At 38.1% G+C, this 25,922-nt stretch overlaps 1 protein-coding gene across 3 annotated transcripts; it reads left to right on the top strand.

The window, feature by feature from the left end:
* Window positions 1-8,777: 8,777 nt before the first annotated feature.
* Window positions 8,778-24,347, top strand: WASF3 (WASP family member 3). 3 transcript variants are annotated; one of them, XM_063127815.1, is made up of 9 exons: window positions 8,778-8,957; window positions 11,036-11,178; window positions 11,752-11,886; window positions 13,167-13,320; window positions 14,971-15,088; window positions 18,836-19,002; window positions 19,657-19,917; window positions 21,154-21,524; window positions 23,822-24,347. In XM_063127815.1, the coding sequence occupies exons 2-9, from the start codon at window positions 11,046-11,048 to the stop codon at window positions 23,977-23,979; spliced, it is 1,497 nt and encodes a 498-aa protein (XP_062983885.1). In that variant the 5' UTR covers window positions 8,778-8,957; window positions 11,036-11,045; the 3' UTR covers window positions 23,980-24,347. The 3 variants fall into 3 exon arrangements, with proteins under 3 accessions (XP_062983885.1, XP_062983888.1, XP_062983886.1); XM_063127818.1 differs by lacking the exon at window positions 18,836-19,002 and adding an exon at window positions 17,227-17,402; XM_063127816.1 differs by lacking the exons at window positions 8,778-8,957; window positions 11,036-11,178 and adding an exon at window positions 11,403-11,459.
* The last annotated feature ends 1,575 nt before the right edge of the window (window positions 24,348-25,922 follow it).

Genomic DNA, 25,922 nt, shown 5'->3' with positions numbered 1-25,922 from the left:
ATAAATCATATTTCAAGCGGAGTGTTTCATTCACTGGAATTAAAATAGTGACTTTAAAAAACAGATTTAATTTGCCTTGGTTTCTGATTCAGCAAGCACTTCTGTTTTGCCCTTAGGATTTATATATATTTTTGTACTAGCCTCTTATGTTTTCTGTTTTATAGAGAAGATCAACTGTATATATAACTGAATGGCTGTGCTCATTTGGAGAATATGATGGATGTCCTTCCATTAAATGTTATTGCAAAGCTTAAGTAAACAGGGACCATTTCACAGTATGCAAATCAAGTCACTTGAGTCCCAATTCTGAATGTATTTAGCTTGCTCCTTTTTATATAATTATATCCAAGTAAAGCTCAATCAGAAGTATTGCTCATATGTTGAGGCCCAGTATTGGGCAAAAGGTGGGATACAAATAATAATAATAATAATAATAATAATAATAATAATAATAATAATAATAATAATACGTTGTACCGATGTGAGGAGTGGAGGTATGCTGACTAGCCCTGTTCCTGATGTCTGCACTTTGGTTTTCTCTGTCTCCTGGTCTGCAGCAGGGATGCCTTAGTGCATACAGCCAACTATTTAAGATGTATATGTGTAGGTGAAGATGCAGAATGCTGAACTTGATCTAAAGTTCTATTTCATAATACACCTTTCTTAATCAAGGGTGGGGGGAAACTTGTGCCACCATAATGGTAAGAGAGAGATTGATGCTTACACTCATTCCTGTCTTCAAGGAGCTAGATCTAAGACAAAAAGATGACTACATCCTGTACCATATATTTTAAAATCACATGAGGAGTCCCTGAGATGACTGGAGTTGCCAGGTGATATAGCCCAATTTTCGTTTTGGTCACAGTGTATTAAATTGAGGTGGTACTGAAGACAGTGATTAATAGCACAATTCTATGCATTTCTACTTAGAAGTAAGATCTATTGCATTCAATGATTCTTACTCTCAAATAAGTTTATATAGGATTGCAGCCTAAGTTACTAAAATATTTATTGATTTCAAAATCCAAGAAGTCATAGAACAAGAAGATGACCAGATTAAGGGAAAAGTTGAGAAATTAAGTTTTTTGTGGGGGAGGGAATAAAGTGAAAATCAGAATGCAACACCAAAGTTGAGCTTTCCTCTATAGATTGCCCTATAGTTGTGAGGGATGACTAAATAACCTTAACAATTTTAATACAGCTATGGAGAATAAAGGAAAATGAGCTGTACCTTTAAAGGTAAACATGTAAGAAAACCAACTCTGATTTGGTTAGAAGCATCATATAAATTCAAGAATACTTTTTTGTTTTGTTTTTTGATATAAATAATCCATTATTATAATTATCCCTTCAATTATTATTCTGTTACGATTTTCCTCTCAAATGGCAAATCTTCAAACTTTGTCCAGCTGCTAAATAAGTAACTTTGATCTTTCCAGCAACCTAAATATGAAACATAGGGCTTAAACTCCCTGCATTCTAAATTACTATCAATTATAACAGGAATTCCAGCCATTTTTTCTAGTTGACAATGTGGTGTACTTGCAGGTAACTGTTTAACTTTTGTGCTGGGGTGCTCTTAGATAAGGATGAGTAATCCCTCCAGCATCCTCAGTCTGCCATTCTGAGTTCTTGGAGGAAATATAGGCTTTAAACGTGATAAATAAAACTGTTTGTTATTAAATTGGAATGTTCTGTGTGGTTCTGTTTTGAAAATATTTGTGACTTCTGTTATTTTTTAAACTGCTCTCAAATTTGAGTATCCTCAGTATTTTACATGTGAGAACAAAAATGTGGCCTGGGCCAGATCTACACCAAGCAGGATATAGCACTATGAAAGCGGTATATGGTATGTGTCATGGGCCCCAACGGTCGTCAGTGCACTTCAGTACTGCTATAAAGCAGTAGTGTGGCTCATGTCACTTTATGCTGCTTTCATATCACTTTCATAGTGCTATATCCTGTTTGTTGTAGATCTGGCCCTAGTATATGGTGACAGAAACTAGGAACACCTCTTCACTTGGGTTTAATCCCAGTAAAAAGTCCTTTGCTCCATTAGACAGCTACATTGCTTAAGTGATAGTGTTATCTACAATTATCAATGTGTAATGAAAAAGAAAATGGTTCAGTTTGGTTTAGGAAGTCTCTTACTTTGTGTGGGTAATTATCACAAACCTATGCTACATTTTAATGTTATGAAATTACTACATAAATTCTGAACAGCTGCTTATAAAGCTAAGGAGCCTGTCAACACAGGTCCCTTGTTACTTATTAGCTTCATGATCCCATCCAGTAAATAATATTCATCAAATTTGTACACATTGTCTTAAGGTCTTATCAGATAGGCAGTTAATTTATAGTACAATATACTACTGTTCAACAAAGATTCTAAGGCTGCTATCCTATATACACTTACCTAGGAGTAAGTCCCAATTAACTCAGTGAGGGCTTACGTCTAAGTAGTCCTGCCTCAATTTAATACACTGTGACCAAGCCGAAAATTGGACTACATCACTTGGCAACTCCAATCATCTCAGCGCCTCCTCATGTGATTTTAAAATATATAGTGCTGGATGTAGTCATCTTTCCCTCTTAGATATGGCTCCTTTAGGACAAGATATGCAACATATCCCTAAGCTCAGCCTCTGTACCAGAGGACTGGAGGATGGCCAATGTAACACCAATTTTTAAAAAGGAATCGAGGGGATCCATTCACTTCTTTTAATTCTTTTTTAACACAAACTGAACCAGCAAATAATATGTGTATGATGGCATGTTGTGTTTTGTAGACTTCATTGTGATCTATGATGCAGATGTTGACTTCATAGGTTGCATGTTTTCAGTACAACTCTGCATCTATAAGTAGCATACCTGTTAGTCATCCTCTGACTTAACGTCTTGCCATTCTTCAGTGAAAAGACAATTTGAGTTTGTTTAAAACTGACTCTTAGAAAAAAATGTTGCTTAACATCAACAGTTTTCCCCCCCATAAAAAAGCTTAACTATGCATCCTGGCTGTGTTTCCCCACTATCCCTCATGATAAATATGCTGAGGCTTTGAAAATGTTTTTATACTACAGCATAACATAAAACATCATTTAATTCTTAGATCCTGTACAAATGGTTCTACTGAAATTCTGTCCTGCACAAATGGGTGTTCAGGTTACGTTCTTGTTGCTTTCTCCCACAGATTCATGTTGAAATTCCTGCTCGGAGGCTGTGTAACTGCTTCTCTCTTAGTCTTATCCCATTGCTATGATCTGTGCATTACCCCCATTAATATAATGCAGACATGAATAATCACATGTGCAGTATTTGTTGGCTTGGTTTAAATTAAACAAGAATAAGTTTCAGTCATTCCAGCACTATTTGTTCAGATGGAAATGGGATTTTTTTTTAAAAAAATCTTGTTTTAATTAAACATAACAGGCATAATTCTTTGGAAAGACCACATGGCAGGAAGTGAATGTTTGTAGGCACTATATATGGAGTAAAACTTGATTTTGTTCTGACTTTATACTGTTAGTTTTACCCTACCCAGTGCCTGTTTACCCTACCCTGTGCCTGTTTGCATTCTCTTCCCCTCCTTATTGTTTCATTATGATTTTATTAGAATGTAAGCCTATGCGGCAGGGTCTTGCTATTTACTGTTTCTACTCTGTACAGCACCATGTACATTGATGGTGCTATATAAATAAATAAATAAATAAATAATAATAATAATAATAATAATAATAATAATATATGGAGCTGCTTCCAGTTCCCTTCTCACTAGTAAAAAGAGTTGCTTTTACCCTGCTCTCCCTGCCCCCAATACTTAATTGGATAGCAGAAATGTGAAAATAATTACTACTATTGCATTTGTTTACTGAAGTGTAATTCTTCCTTTGGGGGGAGGGGCTGTAGCTCAATGGTAGAGCAAAGTTTTGCATGCGGAAGATCCTAGGTTCAATCCCTGGCTTCTCCAGGTAATGGCTAGGAAAGAATCCTGCCTGAAACCTTAGAGAGCTGCTGCCATTCAGTGTCGACAAGATGGTCTTCCAATGTTTTAGAAGGAAAAATGGATTCTTCCCATTCTTGCAGGTTTTGTTTCTGTGTTAACTGGAATAGAGAAGAGAGGAGGGGAAGCTGTCTGAGGTTTTATTGTTGCTAGCTTTCTGGGGCTTTAACCTACACATTCTCATTGCACTTTGGATCTTTAAAGGCCCATAATGTTCTGCAGTTGTCACAGTAGGCCGTGACCCGGACAGATATTCAGTATCCTTGAAATCTTATAAGATGTTAAATGAGAAGATAGATCAATATAAGTCAGACACCAATTTATAGTTGACAGCTGCTAAAATACCTTGACAATTTAGTTTCTGAATCATGTATTACTTTTTCATGTTTAAAATGACAGATCAATTTTAAGTAGCATTTGAAAAATGTGGCGAAGCTTTCCTGTTATGGATTATAAATAAGAGGTCATGGTTTCTAGCCTGTAGATAATGTACACGACTGTCTCCAGACAAGATACTTTTACTACACAATTCACCATTAAGAATGCGTAATAGTGTATTACTGAAAAAAGGCGGATCATTTCAAAAAAGATCAATTTCCTGTTTGTTGTCATCTTGTTAGGATGCATGGTGTTATTCAAAGGTGTGTTCTAAAGGTCCAAAATAGAGAAGTCTGGTTAATATTTATTTATTTATTTATTACATTTTTATACCGCCTAATAGCCGAAGCTCTCTGGGCAGTTCACAAAAAGACTATAATAACTGTATAGTCTTTCCAGATATACCGCACTGTGTTGTAAGGTTCTGAAAACTTCGACATTTAGGAGTGCCAAGACATTAATTGGCTAGATCTTCAGGGACAGCATAATGTGTTATGCAGAAGTTTATGCAGTACCCTTAATGCTGCTATGGGAAATAATGTGTGCTATCTTGAGAGATCTTTGGAGTAAATAGAGGATTTTAAAGAGTTGCAAGAGACCTACCTATTCCAGGGGTGGAAACCCAAGGGCCTTGTTCCTACTTGGCTAACCTTCTGGGGGCTGCATGCCATTAGTAGGCCAAAGTGAAAAGTGGGCAGCTTACCTGATGCTGTAATGGATTGGAGAGTGGAGTGGCTGTTCAGCTTTCTGACCCACTATAGCATTGCTGCCTCCAGATAAGCTCACTTTCCTAAGAGCTGGAAGTTGACAGTTAAAGCAAGGTGGGGGGTCCCAAATAGTGGTGGGGGCTGGGAGGCATGCAAGGCACTTGTCCTGGTGAGCTCTGTCAGGGTGCTAAATCAGGTGTGTGATAATGTATGCATAACTTCTATGATTAATGTGGCTTTACCTGGCCAAGATGGGGTGCTATATTTCTCATATATTTTCCCTTTTTGTCCATGTGACTTAAAAAGTGGTTTTAGTCTTCTTATGGCGTGACATTAAGACATATTTACACAGTGGGTCCCATATAAAACCTTACCCTTCTCACTAGCGGTTTATTTGTTTTGTTTTTGCCTTGCCAAATTTGTTACCTTGCTGAATTTTTGTTTTTCGTGGTCCAGTGCCTCAGTGTTAGAATTGAAATTTATGATTTTTAAAAATCTTCAATAGAGTTTGTAGTTACCTCCGTTATTGTGTTATTTATAACTGTGATAAGCATACTTTGTTCTTTTACTTAAGTACTTGATAAAATATTGAGCAGCTTTGGATCCAGGGACAGACTTCTGTGAAATACAGTTCTTTTCAGTCTTACACTGAACTGTTACTGTTCTTTTGAATACTGTTTTCAGACAAGTTGTGCTGAAAGTCCTACTGAAGTTAAAATGATGTATGCCCATTCAGTTTTGCTTATCTACCAGGTTATTTATCAAATAGCAGGAGGTCATCAGAGGCAGGAGCAGGGACTGACCTGGAGCACCAGGCCAGGATGTTTTAATCAAGTAAGTGGTTATCATTAGTACAGATTTCTGTAGTTTCTTAACTACAAATTCTTAACTACACATTCCTGGAGGAGAAGGCTACAAATTACAAATTCCTGGAGGAGAAGGCTCTGAATGTCTGCTAATCCTGATGGATCTGTGGTACCTCCAATATCAGAGGCAGTAAGCTTATGTACACCAATTGCTGGGGACCATGGGTGGAAGGGTGCTGTTGCACTCGTATCCTGCTTATGGTTTCCCATCAATGGCTGGTCAGCCTCTGTGTGAACAGAATGCTGGACTAGAGACCCTTGGTCTGATTCACCATGGCACTTCTTATGTTTTAAGTAGCCCTGACTATGGTTTGTTAGATCTTCTTGTTGGATTTTAATTCAAAACCGGCACTTATTTACTTTTCTATATGCTTGCTTTTTCTTCTTCATTCACTCCTCCTGCCTGTACTTTTATTTTCATTTCAAAAATCTATCTGTAATGAAGCCAATTGAAATGAAGTGCCACACATGACTCTTTCCTTTTGGGATGACTGCCACCACCCTGCACAGACATCCCCCTGGCTGGTGAGGTGTAGGGATGTTCATAGCCTTTGGGGATATTAACTTGGGAATTCAGGTGATGCCAGCTGTCTCCCCTGATGCCACTGGGAGAGAGATCCAGCCTACTCTCCCCTAATCCTTTTTAACCCAAACCTTCAAGCATGATATGTAAGTGGCTGGGCTCATGGGATATGCTCTTTAGGGTGTTTGAAATCAAGCAGCCAATGTCTAGCATCCAAATTGCAACTAATGGTACTTAAAGTACTTAACGTTGGCTGGATTGTGCTCATTGTGTTTATGTACAATTCACAAAACCTGTTGAAGGTATCACTTACTACACCATCATATCCAAAGCATGGAAGCTGAACAATTTTAAAATGACATAGGATATATTCTGTGTTTTGCCTGGCCGCTCTCGGGCATTGAGAGCCATCTGGAATACACTACGTGCAAATAAAACAGCCTTCACATTTAAGAACAGGATTAACTTGTTAGCATCTTCTGTTGTTAATTCTGTAATCCGGTCATGTGAAAGAACAACAATGCAAAATGCTGTTTGTATCTTGGGGAGGGGCAGTTGAATAGCTAACTAGCTCCATGCAATTCAAAATTGCATATTGGAGTGGAAGGAGAGGAATTGTTAAAGGGTAAAATGGTGATTTATCTTTTCTGTGCTAGCCTTCCTTTATAGTCAAGATAACAGCTTCATCACAAAGATCTGTGTTCAAATGATTCAATAATAAAGTGAAATAGTATAGTGGCTGATGTTTGTAGCTGATTTATTAGCTGCTTTGGGAGTATTTGTTAACAGTTATTTTTCTTATGATCTTGGTTGCATGCCTTTGCATTACTTACATAGCTGTGTACAGTCTCACATCTAATACATGGTAAGAACAACTTGCTTCTGTTTCAGTTTTGAAGGTTGAATTGCTATGGTGAATCATTTTGTCCTTAGAGAGTAAAAAAAACCACAAATTGTGAGTCTGAATGTTTCTCTTGAGTACCTGATACAGAGTAGGTGGTGAGCCTCTATAAATAAGCAATAATTAAGAGATGTGAACATTGTTCTACCTTCCCTGCCCTTCACAGTTTGGCTTGCCATGTGGTATGATGTTAAGGTGCAGTGTGGGCAGCTATTTGTGGCATAGTAATTTCATCCATGTTTTGCTAAGATAAGGTTTGTGCCAGTCTTTCGTCCCAGGACTGGCTTGGAGACACTTTGTGTTTCTGATTGGTATGTAGAAGTTTGAGAGAGTGCTTTGCACTCTCCCTTTTTCCAGTGAGCTTCAGTCTGACATTGGTGCAAATATATATCTTGATGTAATTCTAATGGAGCTAACTGGTTGAACACACCCTTTATTGCTCCCAATGCTCACAATTTAGACTTGTAGCATTGTTAATTTTGTGTTGTTTCCTGCAGGGCCCCACAACTATAGGGATAGCGTAGGGCATACATCTGGCTTTCTGTGAAAATGAATGCACATCCTTGACATATGGTGTTTATCCCTACAGTGTAAAATGTGAGACAGGCTGCATATGTGAATGATTTGTACAATTCTTCCTCAGAAAAGGAGGAGGGAAGATTGCACAGATATGTGTGCATATAGCCTAAGTTTCAGTTTATGTTATATGCATAGCGGAGGCGCACAAGCCTTTTCTCATGTACACATGGGTGTGCATGCAGTATGTAAGGACAGCCCTACTCCTGTAAGTATGAACTGGCTTTGTCTGTGAAAGGAAATAACTGAATTACTCCTATCTAAGCAGTAGATATTCAAGGAGCCCCCCTGTACTAATCCTAGCTGAACCTAACACTAGCAGATTCAAATCTTGAACCTGAGCATGTTCCTAAGTAATTTCCATTTGAAATTAAAGGGACTTCATGAAGTGAGTAAGTAAATTCTGGCTAAAGGAAATCACAAAAGAGCTGCACTGCTATATCAGAAAGACCAAAGGTCCATTTATTCTGGCATCTATTTCCCACAGCTGCCAGCCAGATGTTTTTGAGAAGCCCAGTAGGAGGGCATGAAGGCAATAGTCCTCCCTTGCTGCTACTCACAGCTACTACTTCTAAACTTGGAGCTTCCATTAAATGCATTGACTTTTGTTCTAATACTTTCTCCTGCTTATTTCCTGACACACAAGAGGTAGGAAATAAATTGTAAAGGAAGTAGGACAAAAATAATTTTATTAAAGTATTTGCTGGATGCCTTAACATCTCCTACCCAATACTTAGTTTACCAAACATATTTAAAAATATTTAGGGCTTCTCTGGTGTCAGAATCTGTTTCTACAGGTTTCTGTTTTTGTTTGTCTTTCAGGGAACCATTTGAAGGGCACCAGTTTGTCTGCTCTTCTAAAAGAGGGGTTCTGTGCTATTCAGAACTCCCAGAAGCCCCTGCCAGCATGGTCAATGGTCAGGATAGTTGAGGGTTGAAGTCGAAAACGTCTGGCGATCTACCTTCTGCCCATCCATGCTCTAGAAGGACATAGTAGTGGTAAAAGGTCAGTACCCGTTAACTGTCTTTGGCAATTCTGTTTCCTTTGTTCTTGACTACCAAAGTGTAAGATTCTGAACAAAGGCTTTCTTTCTCCTGCCTCAGACCTTACTATGTCAGGTTCAGTTCCTGTCCACCACACAGCTGTTCTAGAAACAGCTGCTAATTTGACTTTTTGCCGTTTACGGCTGTTTTGCCGGGCTAATAACCATGATGTTGCAGTTAATTAGAATTATCCATTGCACAGCGGGATGTGTGAATGCTTCTTACTCTCCATTTGCCTTCTCTTTGAAGAAGTGACTACATTCACTTCTGTCAGAAAAAGTATGGTGCTCCACTTCAGGACAGTGTTGCTGTAATGTCAGGAGCTTTGAATGATAGAAGCAGACAAATTACACATGCATAATGGTGAGCATTTGGGCAATCTTTGTGTCTTTGTAGGTCCTTCCATTCTTTCAACCATAGGGCTGACTAAGAAACAGACCTGAGTTTTTAGAGCTCCATCAGGTGGGGTGTGTGGCGTAAACAATGCTTGTCTTCCGTTGCACACGGCCCATTCAGGGACTGCCTTCAGTCACTTCTCCTGCACACAGCAGGAGATAGCAGCAACTTCTGTTTTTAAGAATAGTACTGACTTACTGGGTGCTTTTTTTGTCATGTGAAAAAGGCTAGAAGAGGCAGGAGGCAGACAATGTCATGAGAGGTACCTGTGAAAGGCTGTGAGTGCCCAGTAACGAGCATGCAATACAAAGCTTGGCTGATGGAGCTCATAGTGGTTCCCCGTGTGGCAGATTCTGTTCTAAGCAGAATAAAAAAGCAGCAACCTGTGATATAGCTGAGAGGAAAGGAACCTATTTATTTATTACATTTATATACCGCCCCATAGCCAAAGCTCTCTGGGCAGTTTACAAATATTAAAAAGGTTGGATTAAAAGGACTGAACATTAAAAATCAATATACAAAATTTAAAATCTCATGGATGATTCCAATGCCTTGGGAAACAGGTCTGCCTAGGGATGTTGGAGGAATTTGGTTAGGGGGTGGAGCTCAACGTTCATCGGCTCCCCCTGCCCCCCGGACTCGTTTCCTTCTTCCGCCAGCTAGCCCAATGTGGTGTGCAACAAGTGGGAACAGCCTGGCAAGATTTCTGTAAATATGATTTTTTTGTGTAAAAATAACATCTGTGTAAATTTTGGTCACAAATTGCAATTTGCACAAATTGTACTCACAGATGCCAGTTTTGGAATCTTGGGGAATTAGCAATTTTAGGGGAAAAGGGTGATTAAATTCCTGGATTTTTGAGAAAAGCCCATGGCTCGACTCACAAATATAAGCAGAACTGGGGCCTCCGGAGAAATCCGACGAGCCAAAAAAGGGCCAGATTTCCACGTGATGGCCATTCCTATGTCTGCCCCCAACCTTAGTGTTGCCCCTTGGTCACAGGGTGTACTTATTTAAATTGCCAACAGAAAAAAGATAGATTCTTTTAAAACCAGTTTCTCATTCTGGAATTAATGTGTCTTCTGAACAAATTGTGCATGCTTATTGGTTCGTATAGCACATTCATTGTTTGCAATAATATAGAGCCTTTGTTCTTTTTTCTGCACTTGTAAGTCCTTACCAACACCTTGCTATTTTTGAGTAGGGAATTGTTTTAATTGATACTTTACAAATAGGTTTAATTTCATATGAGCAGCAGAAGCCTTCAAACACCATGTGTGCTATAGTTATGCAGCATTTCATTGTAGTCTTTCAGCTTTTAATATTTGTGTGCTGTGCTTGATTTCCCTTTGAGTAAGCAGCCTTAGTTTTGGGAGTTTTTAAGATTCTTTTCTGGCTGACAGGGTTATTCAGTTTTATTATCTTTAGGAGCTGTCTACAGAAGTGTTTTGGTTTTGGCTCATGTTGTCAAGTTGAGTCCTTGTGAATCCCTGGATGATTCCTCTTCTCTTCGGCACCTTAAGTCCACTTTCCCATCCAGTAGTATTCAAACCCTATTGTTCTTGTACTGCAATGGCAGCTGCTGCTTTTACAACTTTTGAGGGGAGTGGTGTGAGACTAATGTTCTGTTCTTTTCTTTTACAGATATTGAATCATGCCATTAGTCAAAAGGAGCATTGAACCTCGGCACCTTTGCCGAGGAGCTCTGCCTGAGGGAATTACTAGTGAATTAGAATGTGTAACCAATAGTACTCTTGCTGCTATTATACGTCAACTTAGCAGCCTAAGTAAGTCATTAAATGGGTTTTTAAATCCTGCTCTCTCTCTCTCTCTGTGTGTGTGTGTGTGTGTGTATGTAATACATATATGTGTATATATGTATGGAATGTTGAGCCTGAGCCTTTTTAACATTTTGTCTTGGCTGGCCTGTGGACTTTGGGGTTAACAATCCTAGCACCCATGCCATGTGAAGAGGCAGCATTAGTGGGATGAGTTTGTATCCTATGGTCTCCTGCACAGCACTTCCCTCCTTTAGAAGCATCCAGTTACAACAATTGTGATTTTAAAGGTTGGTTTTTGGGGGCTGGGTGCACTTGCCCCTCTCTTCCCAGTTGCTTGTTTCCCCTTGCCAGTGGGGAGACCTGGAACTGCTCTGGCCATGTGGAGGTGGGTACATGCAGCCTTTTAGTCAAGTTGAAGGATAAATGTGGGAGATCTACACTTGATAGCTTGCAGAAAGCACCAGTGCTATAGGGGCAACATTTAACATTTATCTCTTTGAAGACACCTTTTCTGTGTGAAAACTTATGAATAGTATGTGTTACAGTGTTTAAAACAGACATCCTCTTCTTTCTCTACAGGCAAGCATGCTGAAGACATATTTGGTGAACTGTTTAATGAGGCCAACAACTTCTACATAAGGGCAAATTCCCTTCAAGATAGAATTGACCGCCTTGCTGTCAAAGTTACCCAGCTGGATTCAACTGTGGAAGAAGGTGGGTAATTGCTTTTGAGCATTGAGCCAGAAGTGATATCGACAAGAGCACAGTAATTAATTGCACAACAATGACTACTTTTTCCTTTGGAGTTGGTATTGAGTGATATTTTGTCTTGGCTTTCTTAGAAAAGTCTTTGGGAAAAGGTCTTTGTGAGTGTGGGGGAAAGAGAGAAAGCACAAAGAGAAACAAATATTAGAATTCCTTAATATTTCCAGCTAAGAAACCATGTCCTTGTATCTCTTTGTAGGACTTCTACCTAATTAAATCTTCTGTTGGGTATATTTCATACATTATTAATTTAATTTGATGTAGGTTGATGAGGAAGCAGAGCTGTCCTTTGGTTCCAAAGATTTCTCTGTTCTTCAGTTTTGGTCAATGTTATCTTGTCAAGGAACCATTGTGCTTGGCTTTCTCTCTACACATGTATTAACACCAACCAATGTTACTTAATGTGCACAATAATGGTAAATATTTAATCTTGTGACTTCTGAGGAAAAATATTTTTATCTTTGGTTCATTCTTTTACTTCAGATATACCCAGTTTTTGTATAGGCAGGTTATAGATTCAGTTTTAAGGAAGTATGAACATGAAATTTAATAAGCTTGTTATTACATTCAGATATTTTAAATCTTGTTATTTTAAGGGGCACTTAATATAACTAAAAAACCCACAAGTTTTTAAAATTGGATTAATTTTTAAAAATCCACTCATATGGAAAATCAGCAATGTGTATGCATATACAGTATATGCTCTTTACATCTGACATGGTATGCAAGTAATTTTTACTTGGCAGTGTAAGCTGCCTACATTTCCTTATTTCCTTTTGCTAATATACTTGATTTTGGGGGGAAAAGGTTCTCAAAAGTTCATAAAAAGTCCATAACATAAAAAATAATGTCCTTTAGTGAATCCACTATTGGAGACATCATTCTGACCTATTATGGCTGTTCATATGTGTGTTGAAGTATTTTGCTTATCGGGTAAAAACATCAGTCACCTAGACTAGTTTTTTCCTCTCCTTCATAGCATACCATCTCACAATCAGCAAGACTAACAAAATATTGCTTGGGAAGTATTACCATATATGTGTGGAGCAAAATATGTATTCTGTCTAGGAATGAGAATTTAATTCATTTTGCTCATTTCTTCTTGCTTGTAGTTCATGAACAAACTTTCATTTGACTTACTTTACAGTGTTGCAGTTATCCCTCCTTAGTCTAAATTTTATGTAAACGTAATTATTTTTCTTCCTTTCTTTCTTTTTTTGGGTCAACAGTCTCATTACAGGATATTAACATGAAAAAAGCATTCAAAAGTTCTACAATACAAGACCAGCAGGTGGTTTCAAAGAGCAGCATTCCCAATCCTGTAGCTGATATTTATAATCGGAGTGACAAACCTCCTCCACTGAATATTCTTACTTCATATAGGTACAGTAACTTGAAATAGACATATTGTCCTGCTCTTCTTCACCTTTGTATGACATGAGCTTTTTCTTCTTACTCTTGTATATGACACTGATGCAGAAGAAAACTAATAAGAAGGTGCTGTCAGGTTGAATTTAAATATGTAAATACATTTGGAGCTTCCAAGTTGTTGGTATTTCAATGATAACTATAAATGCTAGGGGCAAGTTCATATGCTTGGCTAAAGTAATAAACCGCCCAGAGAGCTTCAGCTATGGGGCAGTAGATAAAGTAATAAATAAATAAAGTAGTAATCAAATAATATTTGTACGTAAGGGCTCATTCATGGGAGACATCCTTCATCTCTGTTCAGAACCAAGCTAGATAGGAAGTGGGAATTCTATGACTTCGAGTTCCAAGGTCTTTTTCTTGTTCCAAAAGCAGCAGTGCAAGCCTGATTTGAATCAGGGTCATGGTGTGGAGGGGAGGGGGTTAACCTCCCACACACAAGGTTCTCCTAATGTTAATTGTCTCATTCTCTACCCCCACCAGAATAAGATATAGTGCCCGTATCTTATTCTCTAGTGAATAAGATATGGGCACTATATTGGTGTCTGTATGTTTTCAGAAACAAGACAGCTACACCATATTTAGAAAACCTCTTTATCAAGGGGGGAAAATAAGTATTTCTTGATAAAAACTGCTTGGATTCAATCATGGAACGTTTTCCAGTGTTGCGTAATCATGACTGGTGATTTGATAGTTGATTATAGCAAATTTATACATTCAGGTTATTGTGCGAATAGGTTTCTTGTCCAGATACATTATTTTCTTCAGGGTCTGGTATAGTATACTTATAGCCTTCAAATAATTAATCAAAGACCAGTCCTAGGCTAGTTCAATTGACTTCTAATGGCTAAAATGGAATACATATGAAATGGACAGTATGAGTCAGACTGCTGGTCCTTCTAGCCCAGTATTGTCTACTCTAACTGGCAGCAGCTCTCCATGTTCAAAGGATCTCCCTGCTAGCTAAGATGCTTTTCACAGGACTTTATGAGGAATGAATCTGGAGCCTTCTACATTTACCTCTCAGAGTAAATATGATTTCATATGTCATTAATTTTATATAAAATTTATATATTTTATATTAAGAATGCCAATGGGAACATGAGAGATGCTTGTACATTTTTAAGCATCGCTCGAACATTAGTTCCTGTCATAGCAAACTGCTTCAAAGACCCATCTGCTCTTGCTTTCCCCAGACAATATGTTAAACTAGTGCAGTTTGCAGTATTTCCTGAGTAGAGCTGTGTTAAATAACCTGTGATGATCTGAGTTATCTGAGCAAGTGCCATGAAGGCCTTTGGATCTGCTCATAAGTAAGCACCCCAGTGTCCCATGTGAAGCAGTAGGGATGAGTGCTTGTTCATGATCACATGGCAGAGAAGGCTCTAGCTTGCTGCTTGCAACAGAGCTCCTGCCAGATAGTTTGCTCTAGTACTTCATTGGGAGTAGGTTTGTTGAAGTTAGAGCCCTTAGCAGATTGGAACTCTTCCTCCTAGGTGAGTAAGTACCTTAGCGTGTTTGCTAGGGTCAGTGTGTGTGTGTGTGTGTGTGTGTGTGTGTGAAACCACCCTTATTTTTTCAATAACTCTTTCATTTTGTTCACAGAGATGATAAAAAAGATGGATTGAAGTTCTATACTGATCCATCTTATTTCTTTGACCTCTGGAAAGAGAAAATGTTACAAGATACGGAAGACAAAAGAAAAGAGAAGAGACGACAAAAGGTAAATACAGGCAGGCTTTAGAATGTATACACATGGTTTAGCGTGGGGTAGGCAACCTTTTTGGACCTGTGAGCACATTTAGCAGTTTGGGGACCAGTCCTGAGCACCACCGCAACCTGGCTACCATGGGAGGCGTGGCTAGTCACAAAGGACAAGTTTGCCCAAAAGACAAACATGGGGTCTAAGCCCCAACACTCTAAACATCTCCTTTGCATCCACAGATGGTAGAATAATGTGGTAATCTTTTTGGATACCAAGAAAAGTATCTGAGAATGCACTAGTGCCTATGGATACCACATTGTCTGCCTCTAGTTTATCAGCTATATTTTGAGCTAAAGAGCTTATCATTTAAATATTCTTTTCAACATAGGAATGGCTGTTAAAGCAAGACTATTTTATATGGCAAGCTGTTCTTTTACCCTTTATCTTAAGAGGGATTTGGTGGAGATATATGGGAGAAGTGGGGTGGGAGGATAATATGGTTGGTGTGACAACAATGCATTTCTGGTTTTGGTTTTTGAACTTGTGAAACACCCATTTTCAGTTATATTGGCTTGAACTGTTGGGTTTTTTTTATTTGAATGAAGTAGAAACTATAATGTACTTCATCCTTCATCTCTGATCAGATGATCGTAAACAGACATACCAATTGCTATCAGTGCCAATCTGGGTTTTCATCCTGGAGGTGTGGCCTCTGCAATAAAATACAGTGACCGGCATTTCAAAGTTTGCAACAAAATGGATCACTGCAAAGACATGGCTCCAACCATGAATACACACAGGCAGGATTCATTGATTAGTGATACTGGATGCTGCTGGAAGCCCCAGAGCAATTGAGTCATGTTTCCTTTGTTCCTCACCTTGCATAGGTCATCTACAAGGTGACCAAGGCAGATTCAGTACTGAAACCATCCCAGAAACCAGATTGATCAGGTCTAGGTTGTCTGTGCTGCCCATGAGCACTTGTGCAGGAGGAGAAGCAGAAGAGACATGTTTAATATTTGTTAGCATACATTTTGATGTTTTTGTTATATGACTTTTTTCTTTATTAGATTTATTGAAAGCCAATGAACCTAACCATCCCTGTCCCCCAAAGCAACTGTTATTAATCATAATGATTCATATGCACAGGACCTGTTTTTGTGAGTAATATCTGATGAGTCAGCGTGTGTCTAGACTGAGGGCCAACTGTGGAAGCACATTCACCAGTTTAAAAACTTCGGTGTGGAAGCACCATTTTGAATAGAATCTCTTCTAGCTGTTTGCAATCAAAGGGGCTGTGCACACTGATGATTGGCTGGCTGTTGTGACAAACCATAAAGCCATTCCCCCTGCTTCAGAAACTTTTGCAAATTTTTAAAAAAATCTGATTATATTTGGCTTTTAAAAATGACAACACCAAATCAATGTCTAGTCCAGGGGTGGGCAACTTGGGCAGAAGTTTCAGACCTCAGCTCCCAGAATCCTGGGCCATTTGCCATACTGATTAGGACCAGTGGGAGTTGGAATCCAAATCATCTGGAGGGTTCCAAGTTGCCTACTCTAAGTCTAATTAGATAAACATGCAAAGACTTGAAAGCTTAAAAAAAAGCAAGCAGCCTGCCTCTATCACAAGAGGATCAGTAAAGAGGAAATCAGAGTTGGTTTCAGAACAAATACATGTGTATTTAAGGAATGACATTGCAGGGAAGTTTGCTCCACAGCAGGAAACCCCCAGAGCAAGCCCTGTTTGTACATTTGTACAGCCCCTCAGATTGTGATGGGAAAATATTTTCACATCACTTGTTGCAATTCACTCTGAAACTTTTGATTTGCTTGTATGACATTGATATTATCACAGATGTTTCAACTGGGTTGTTTAAAGCTAGCTTTGCAAACCATAAAGTTACCCTCAATTGTATTGTGGAAAAACAGTATTAAGTAACATTTGGTGTATGCTTGCTATATATCTTTTAAAGCATAGCTGATATTTGTCAGATAAATAACCTTCTATGAGGTCGTTAGTGTATGCTTTTATAATATTTTTGCTTGGCTTACCTGCATATTTACTTCTTTTTCATACTCTTAATAGCATTTAACTTGCTCTTTCCTTCCTTGTCTCTCTCCTTTGCATGCTTCCTCTCTTTCTATAACATTAGGAGCAAAAACGTATAGATGGCACAACCCGTGAGGTGAAAAAGGTTAGAAAAGCAAGGAACAGGCGCCAGGAGTGGAATATGATGGCATATGACAAAGAGCTTAGACCAGACAACAGGTTGTCTCAAAATCTGTACCATGGAGCATCATCCGAGGGATCTGTGTCCCCTGATACTAGGTCTGTTTACAGCAAGGCTTTTTGTTGCGTTGTACATTCAGATATGCTTAGTATCCTTAAGTTTATTACAGATTAAGAGTTCAACTGATTAAGAATGCAACGGTACAACTATAGCAAAACATTCCATAAATGCTTTAAAGTATATTTTCTAATGTACTTAAAAGATCCATGTGACTTAAATCTGTCACTTGTTAAATTGCTATACATCTGCTTTGTATGTTTGTTGACTTTTTTTTCTAGTTTGGAATATTGTGCTGCTATATAGACAGTTTAGTGCATATGTTTTCCTTGGTTAAATGATCACAGATCATTATAAGGTTTAGCCTGTTTTGACAGGGATTCAGTAACTTTATGGTGCTTAAGAAGTATTACTTCTTAAGATGCAAGGAGAGATTCCATTTGGCTGTTGGTAGACTGTTGTGCGTAATAAACTCTCTTTTATCAGTGTTGAGTTTATTTTCAGACAGGAGCTGAAGAAACAGAAGCATTGTTTTTGTTTAAAAATGCCTTTGAACAATGACAAAAAAGTCCTCCAAATATTCACAGCAGTCCTTGCCGTTGGTGTTATCCTCCCTCTGTGTTCTGCTCCCTTTGAGCTAAGTGGGAGGTCTGTGTGCAGAGAGAAAGCAGAATTTTCAAGTTGGTTGGCCAAGAGATTTTTGTTTTCATATTTGTTCTGGAAGTAAATTAGAAGAAAGGAACAAACACAACAAATAGTGCAGCCTAGCATTGCTTCACACTTCCACTAACATCTGTTATGTCTTGCTTATGCCTTCTTACAAAAATTTTAAAACTCAGGCTGTTAAAGCAAGGAAGTGATTGCAGGAAGGCTGAATGAACTGACTATCATGGAAACCAAGTTTTAAAAGGAATGACTGCTATCTAGTATTTCTAGAGTTTTTATTCAGGATGTGTTGTCTGCAGTCAGAAAACATTCTCCAACTATGCTATGTAACTTTTTCCTCCTAGGTAAAATGGTTCTCTGACATGTAAACAAATAATATTTCTGAAAATACTGATATAAATAATCCTTGTCACTTAATCACATAGGAAGCAGTACTTCTCCGCAATGGAGAGAGACCTATTTCTACATCACCATCGTGCCAATTCTGTTAACTAAATCACTTTTTCCAGTCTTTTAGGTCTACTGTCTTCCTTTAACTGACTGACTTAAATTCCCTTTTTTTTGCAGCATGAAAGGTATTCCTCATTCTGCTATGAATATATTGTAACTAAGAATTTTGTGAAGACAACTGTTGCATTAAAACAGGCACACACAAGTTCACGACTTGTTATTGCACAACTTAAGCATGTAAAACAAATATTTATTAGCTAGCGTTTCCATATCATGTAACTATTGGAATTTGAAATTCTGTTTCCAAACTGTGGGATTCTATTTACAATTCATTTATACTATGCCCATTGTGATCCAGAGAGAGAAACACAAGCTGAATCCAAGCCAGCACCAGCAAATTAATGTGAGGAAAGTAAGAACGAGAAGAGAAGAGTGGGAAAGAAGGAAAATGGGCATTGAGTTCATAAGTGACATAAAGAAACAAGAGCAGGCAGGAAACACAAAAGAGGCCAGCTTGCCCAAAGGGTTTGTCATTTTGTTTTACTCAAAAGCTCTGGGTCTCTGTTGCTTTGCTTTGCTTCCCATCTGCATAAGATGATGAGCACTGATTTTACTGGCACCCTTTTTTAACCAAATGACAGCATGGCACAATTTGGTTTACTAATGCAGCTTTTTGCAGCTCAGAGATGCAAAGAGATCATCCGTTGTCCTTAACTGACATGCGCTAAAGCATTGCGGCTTTATAAGTTCTGTGTTCAACTAATAGTTCTTTTTCTCTGCTTCTTTAATCCAATTACTTGTTTGCAAAAAACAGGCAATTTCTAAAAGATTGAAGACTTGGAGGTGGTTTGTTTTTGATAAACGATAATCTATTTGTCTCAAGTCTATAGTTTTGCTTTCATCTTTTGCTTTTATTGTTAATGTTGTAGAACTAATATACCATTATATGTGAGATAATACATACCCTGCAGTTTTAAGATTTCATGTGTTTCGTCACTTTGAAAATTCAGATTCTGTGAATATGAACTGCATTTAGTGGCTGCATTAATAATTATTACCATATTGTGATCCACTAACACATAAAAACTGGAAATTTTAAATAGGAAGTTTCTCATCAAGACAGAGTGGAACCAATACATTTCATTCACATCTCCCTCTTTTTTCCCATTTGTATTTTAGATCCCATGCCTCAGATGTTACCAATTACTCATATCCTGCTACTCCAAATCATTCTCATCAGCAGCCAGTATTGCCTTCATATGGAGCAGGAGACGTCCCTCAGTACATGCTTGCAAGCCAGGGCCATGAACATGAATACAGGCCACCTTCTACAACAATGCGGCAGGCGACCTTGAGCAGACCTCAGCAACCACCCCCACCCCCACCCCAAGCCTTAGATGGACCCCTTGGCACGGTAGCCCTGGTACCAGCAGATTATGGGTAAAACTCTTGTTTTCTTATTATTCATTTCAAGCTGCAATCCCTTGCATGTTTAGACAGAGGAAAAAGTCCAATAACTCCCAGCATGGGAGTTGGACTTTTTTTTTTCTGTCTAAGCATGCATAGGATTGTACCCTGAAACACTTCTACCCTGCTCTTCAACCAAAATGTCTCCCAGAACAGCTTACATAAGTTAAATAGCAAGTCAGTCCCTGTTCTCAGGCTTAAAATCTAAAAGACATAACACAAAAGAAATGAGGGATGATGATAGGGATGTTGGAGAAATCCACAACTGATTCAAATGAGTTTCGATTTCTGTAAATTTGATCTGCAGATTCGGCAGCAGAGTAGCTTTTTCCAAGTCACCAGGATTCTGCACGCTTGTGGACTATTTTTTTAAAAAAAAATTGGGAGGGATTTGCACAAATTTGCACTTGCCTTCATGTGCATAAGTGCAAGTGGAACAAAATTTTCATACATCCCAAAAGAAATCCGATTCTGTCAATGAGCAGATGATGGAACGAAAATGTCTGACAGATGGAACAGATTTAACAAAATCTATACATCCCTAAATGGGGAGAGAAGAGGAGATCTTAACTATGGTTGATGTTCATAAGTTTCAGTGGTGGATGTAAGTGTTGAATAATTAGACTGCAGCTCTATTTGAGGTTTATAGACTTAGATAAAACATCCCAGCAAAGTCGATAAGGAAGGGTTACTGCTTTCCAGTGATACCTACTTAATATAAAAATGGATTTGAGAAAAGGTGATGTTGACATTGAAACTGGGAAATGTGTGTAACTTGTCTCAAAGTTGTTGTTTTTTTACATTACTGTATGAGTAAGGTGACTAGAAAACTATTAGTAGTAGTATTTTATTATTATTATTTATTATATTTATATCCCGCCCCATAGCAGAAGCTCTCTGAGTGGTTTATAAAGATTACAACATTGAACATTAAAAACAGATATACAAAATTTAAAACCATAAAAACAAACAATATCCATTTAAAACAACCAGTTAAAAACTCAACAAAAGCTGTTATACAATTATATGCTCTAGCATTTCCAGGGGGGGAAATCAGAGTTGCCAGAAAAGATAGGCAGTGCAATGTAACCAAGTATTTTTAATGCCATTAAATTCATAACCAAATGGAGCCTATATTAATGGGTGCACACTGCAGACCTGCCAGCCCATACTTTGGTTAACAACTATTGTGTTCTATTTTGTGTATAGGATGCTTGCAGCTCAGATGGTGGATTATTACAATCCTTCAGGACCCCCGCCGCCTCCCCCTCCACCCATGATTCCTTCTGCACAGACCGCTTTTGTTAGTCCTCTCCAAATCCCTGTGCTACCTTCCCATCCTGGACTAGTGACTGGATCTATGTATTCTGCTGCTCTTCATCCTCCTTCTACTGGGCTTGTTGTTACAGCTCCCCCTCCTCCAGGCCCGCCTCCTCCCCCTCCAGGCCCTCCTGCTGCAGGATTCTCTCTCTCCTCCTCTCCGATGCATGCTCCTGCAGTGGCTGAGGCAAAACGACACGAGTCCACACAGTCACCCATCAGTGATGCTCGAAGTGATCTTCTGGCTGCCATTCGGATGGGTAAGGGCACACTAAGGATTCTCAGCCCTGGAATGTGGGCTTAAACTTCCTAGTGTTTGGGGTTTTCTGTACCTATGTATAATCCACATCATTAATTTGTAGGTAGGGTATTCCAGATTGAAAGCTAGGCAATGGCTTTTCAGTCATGGAAGTTGGATTCATAGCTTTCAGTTCTCCTAAAGTACAGTAATGAGCCTCAGTGTGGGAGTTGATCTTGTGAAAGTACTCACCATGTTCATTCTTGGACCACTAGGCAAGTGCTAGGCTAGGAACAACATAAATTGGATCTTTTCACAAATCTGGATCCATGTGGGTTTTATAAAGCCCCCCTGCCCCAAATATACCTGGAGGTATGAGGCATTCATATGAATTCAGCACTTTTTAATTAGCTAGTAAATGGTTGCTTTTAGGTACTATAATCCCTCCTCAGGAAAGAATATGTTCATTTTTTATATTCAGTGCATATCAGGAGCAGTAGAGTGGTGATACTTTTGGAAATATATTCTCAGCGTGATTTATTAGCCTACAATAGGACATTATCTGAAACTCTTCATGACTCCAAACGTACCTCTCAAACTTTGCTCTAATGCAAATTGCAGTCATGTGTGGGAATAATTCCGATTGGGACTGATAGGGCCGAAGGATAAAAGCCTCTCTCTCCCCATGCAACAGTTGTGATCATGTTCGCCGCCTCCTCCCAAGTCGTTTTTTAAATTCTTCCACATCATGGCTAACCATGTGACGAATGTTACATCTAATTTGATTCTCACTTTGCTGTAATGCTGTATAAATAGTGTTCCTACTTGGTGTCCTACAGCTTTTTAATTAAAGTAACCAGCTCATATTTGAAAAGATATAGCTGTTCCTAGGATCTGTTTCAAGCCACTTAATATGTGCATGTGTCTTTTACATAACACATTGCCATTCCTTCCTTTTTTAAGGAGAGCTAATCCAAAATTAAACTTAGGAGATCCAAACCTACTCACCTCATTCTATTTGAATTTATTTTTAAATCTTTCCCATGTAAAAGTTTTACATATAGCCAGAAGGGCATTGAAGATTTGGATGTGAGGTTTTCTCATCTAAAGAATCCAAAATTGGTACCTGATGTCTTGTTGGATATATATATACAGTAGTGTGCAAAAGTCTTAGGCGACTCTGAAAAATGTAAATTAAAGCTGTTTATCTGAGCAATAAGTGTTTTTTTGTGGGGGGGGACACTATATGACATTGAAATAAACACAAAGAAACATTAATACAATGAAAATAACAAAAAAATTGGTGCCACATGACTGCCAGATGTTGAGCAAACTCTTCACTGGATTTCCTTCTGTTCCTCAAGGTAGTGACATTTAAGTACTGCTCATCAGATGCAGACAGATTTTGGGGTCTTCCGCTGCATTTTCTGTCTTCACCTTACCCAGTTTCTTTAAATTTCTTTATGATAGCTTGAACACCACAACTTGAAAATCAGATTCAGCTAATCAATACCTCAGTAAGTTGAATCAGGTGTGCTGGTGGTAGAAGTTAACAAATACAGTGTATGGAATGAAACTGTACATGGAATAGCTGGAGTGCCTCAAGGAGAGGTTTAGGAAACAAACCTGTATTCTTCTAGCCATCTCACAAGTTATCAATAATGTTTTGGAAAACACAAGGAAGTCTTGTTACTTTTTAATTGTATTAATGTTTATTTGTATTAATTCTAAAGTTATGTAGTGTTTTCTGAGCAAGAAAGCACTTAATGCCCAGATAAATAACTTTAAACATAATTTTCTAGGGTGGAAGACTTTTGAACATGGAAAGAGAATGAGAGAAAGATTGAGTGAATATGTGTGGAAATGAAAATAGACTGTTGGTTAACACTATTCACTTGGACAGCTAATGGTCTGCCTGCACAGTATGTTCTCTTGCCTCTAGTAAGATGAGAAGCATCTGAGTTGCCTCTTTTCTCTTGGGGAAAGACACATATACATCTCTCTCTCTCTCTCTCTCTCTCTCTCTCTCTCTCTTTTAAATGACTGACTTCGCTAAAGGATACATTTATCACTTCTATTGAAATGTACAGTGTACTGTGAATAAGCTAGGACAGTCAACAAGGGGATGTGGCTGAACCTATGGAATTTCTTATTCATTAAGATTGTGTGTATATATTAAGACAACAGCCTGTGAATTCTAATTGGGTACAAAACAAATATTTTCATTAGCCTTTAAGTCCTGTGTACTTGCAAGCTTGTTATTTCTTAAAAGAAAAAAAGTGCCCTTATAAGTTATGATAACCACTCTTTTTACTTCAGGAATCCAGTTGAAAAAAGTACAAGAGCAGCGTGAACAGGAAGCTAAGCGTGAGCCAGTTGGAAATGATGTGGCCACGATTCTTTCTAGGCGCATTGCTGTGGAGTATAGCGATTCGGATGATGATTCAGAATGTGATGAAAACGACTGGTCAGACTGAGAACTGGAGAACACAGTACCAAAGCATTCTATGCATTTCTTAAGGAAATTATTAATGGCTTATGAGCTCTAATGTATGTTGGAACAAGTGAATTGACGGTGTTCTGGACTTAGCCAATTTTGGTCATAATATGCTTATGCAGATTCAAAAACGTATTTAATTTTCAGTATTTACTGCATAACACAGAAGTGCCATTGTATGTAGCAGATCATATTCTGACCATGAACTTATGTAATTTTTTTTAGGCTGCTTGAATATTATAAAATTATAAAACCCTTGGTACTTTGAAACTAGTATAGTTGTTAGTTCTTTGAGGTTAATTGTACTGCACTGCAGAGCAATATCCTCAGGTCATAATTTTGCATCTTTGGCCCACATTCACTAAACTGCATAAAATTGGTAACAGCTAAATGTCTCTTGCTTTTTCTTTTTTTTTTTTTTTTTAAAAAAGTCCTATTCTATCTTCCCTGTATGTTGAGAGTGATTTTTTTAATCACCTTAAAATGATTCAGGGCTTTCAGACTTTAAAATATTCAGGGCCTTCAAGCTATATAGATAGTATCTGTGAAGATATTAGGTGACATTAGTTTAAATAATGCCCCTCTTTTTTTTTCTTTTTTCTAAAAAACTGATTTCATTTTGTCTTCAAAATTTTGTAAAATCTAATTTTCATCAGGCACATTGAAGCCCATGGTTAAATGAATGCTATAACTCAGTTCATAATTTAGGAATAGTTGAGCTTGAAAGGTAAGGTCAGTTGAATACCATCCTCATCCCATGCTTGTTTTGTGGGGCACTGGAGCAATTTATTTTGGTGCTGGCATCCAAATACATCTTCAGACTTTGTTTAAACTCAGATTGATAATCCTGTTACCTCTCATGTATGGGTTTACAATGCTGCATATATTACATGTGGATAGAGACAGAATACCTTTGGTTGTCTTAAGAGTGCACTTGTGTTGTGATATATTATGGCATGCTCCCTTTAAATGTTGAAGTTATAATCTACATTTTCTGTGTAGTTTATGCCATTTTTTAAAAAACACACACACGCTATTTTCCTATTTTCTATCAGTTACTCTGAAGTTACTCAGAATAACTGCAAAGATCTGACTATATAAGAGGTGACAGTACATGTACTTTTATTTCTGAAGAAGAAGCAGTGTCCTTTGTTCGTGTTCTCCTTGGCACTTCCAAGTGAAAGGCCTTTGAATTTTTTTTTTATTTTGTTGTCCAAAGAGGACTGCTACTCATCTTGTCTCAAGTAACTGCATAATCAGCTATACAGTGGCCATTGCTGTTAAATGTGACATTGATATAGAGAATTGTACACCACGTTTGTTGACGAAAAAGGTCTCACACAACCTTTCCCAAGAAAATTTATTGCACCAAGCAAAGTTATTTATTCCTCTCCTTTCCTCATCTCCTTTACTCTGACGGGAGTACTATCACATAAATAGTAATGAAATACAGTTCTAAAATAACCTGTTATTAAATTAGATTTAACATATAAAATTAAATGTAAATGCCTTTTCTTACAAGGGGAACTCAGACAGAGGCACAGAATAGGGATCTCCTTTTATGGTTCTTATTTTAAGATACAAACAGCTTGACCTTCATTAATAACCTTATGCCACTTACAACCTAGCAAAAGGATCAAAATAATGTGAGCCAGGGCAAGCTAGGACCCTGCTCCAAAGTATTTTTTCAGTGCTAGGACTCTGTCCTGGAATATATGATGCAAGAGTAAATTGTATCTCAGCAGATGCAAAATGCCTTTTCTTCTTTTGTAAGCAATTAAACATTGGAGAAAAGGGTCCCCTGAAAGGCTTGGGAACCTTAAGCTGATCTGACTTTCTTTTCAAAACAATCCATAAGGTATGGAACTAATAACTACAACAACAAAAATTTAACTACACATTTTTTTAAAAAAAACCCACAAC

Source organism: Elgaria multicarinata, chromosome 5 (genome assembly GCF_023053635.1).
Source record: "Elgaria multicarinata webbii isolate HBS135686 ecotype San Diego chromosome 5, rElgMul1.1.pri, whole genome shotgun sequence".
Taxonomy (NCBI): domain Eukaryota; kingdom Metazoa; phylum Chordata; class Lepidosauria; order Squamata; family Anguidae; genus Elgaria; species Elgaria multicarinata.
The sequence above is the reverse complement of the archived record's forward strand: the minus strand, read 5'-3'. Positions and strand labels throughout refer to the sequence as shown.

What these genes read in the sequence shown, in the direction of transcription:
- WASF3 (XM_063127818.1), top strand. Translation starts at nt 11,046, where the DNA reads ATGCCATTAGTCAAAAGGAGCATTGAACCTCGGCACCTTTGCCGAGGA. An exon ending in GGATTCAACTGTGGAAGAAG is followed by an intron (nt 11,887 to 13,166) that starts GTGGGTAATTGC and finishes TTGGGTCAACAG; the next exon opens with TCTCATTACAGGATATTAAC. An exon ending in TCTGTGTCCCCTGATACTAG is followed by an intron (nt 17,403 to 19,656) that starts GTCTGTTTACAG and finishes TTTGTATTTTAG; the next exon opens with ATCCCATGCCTCAGATGTTA.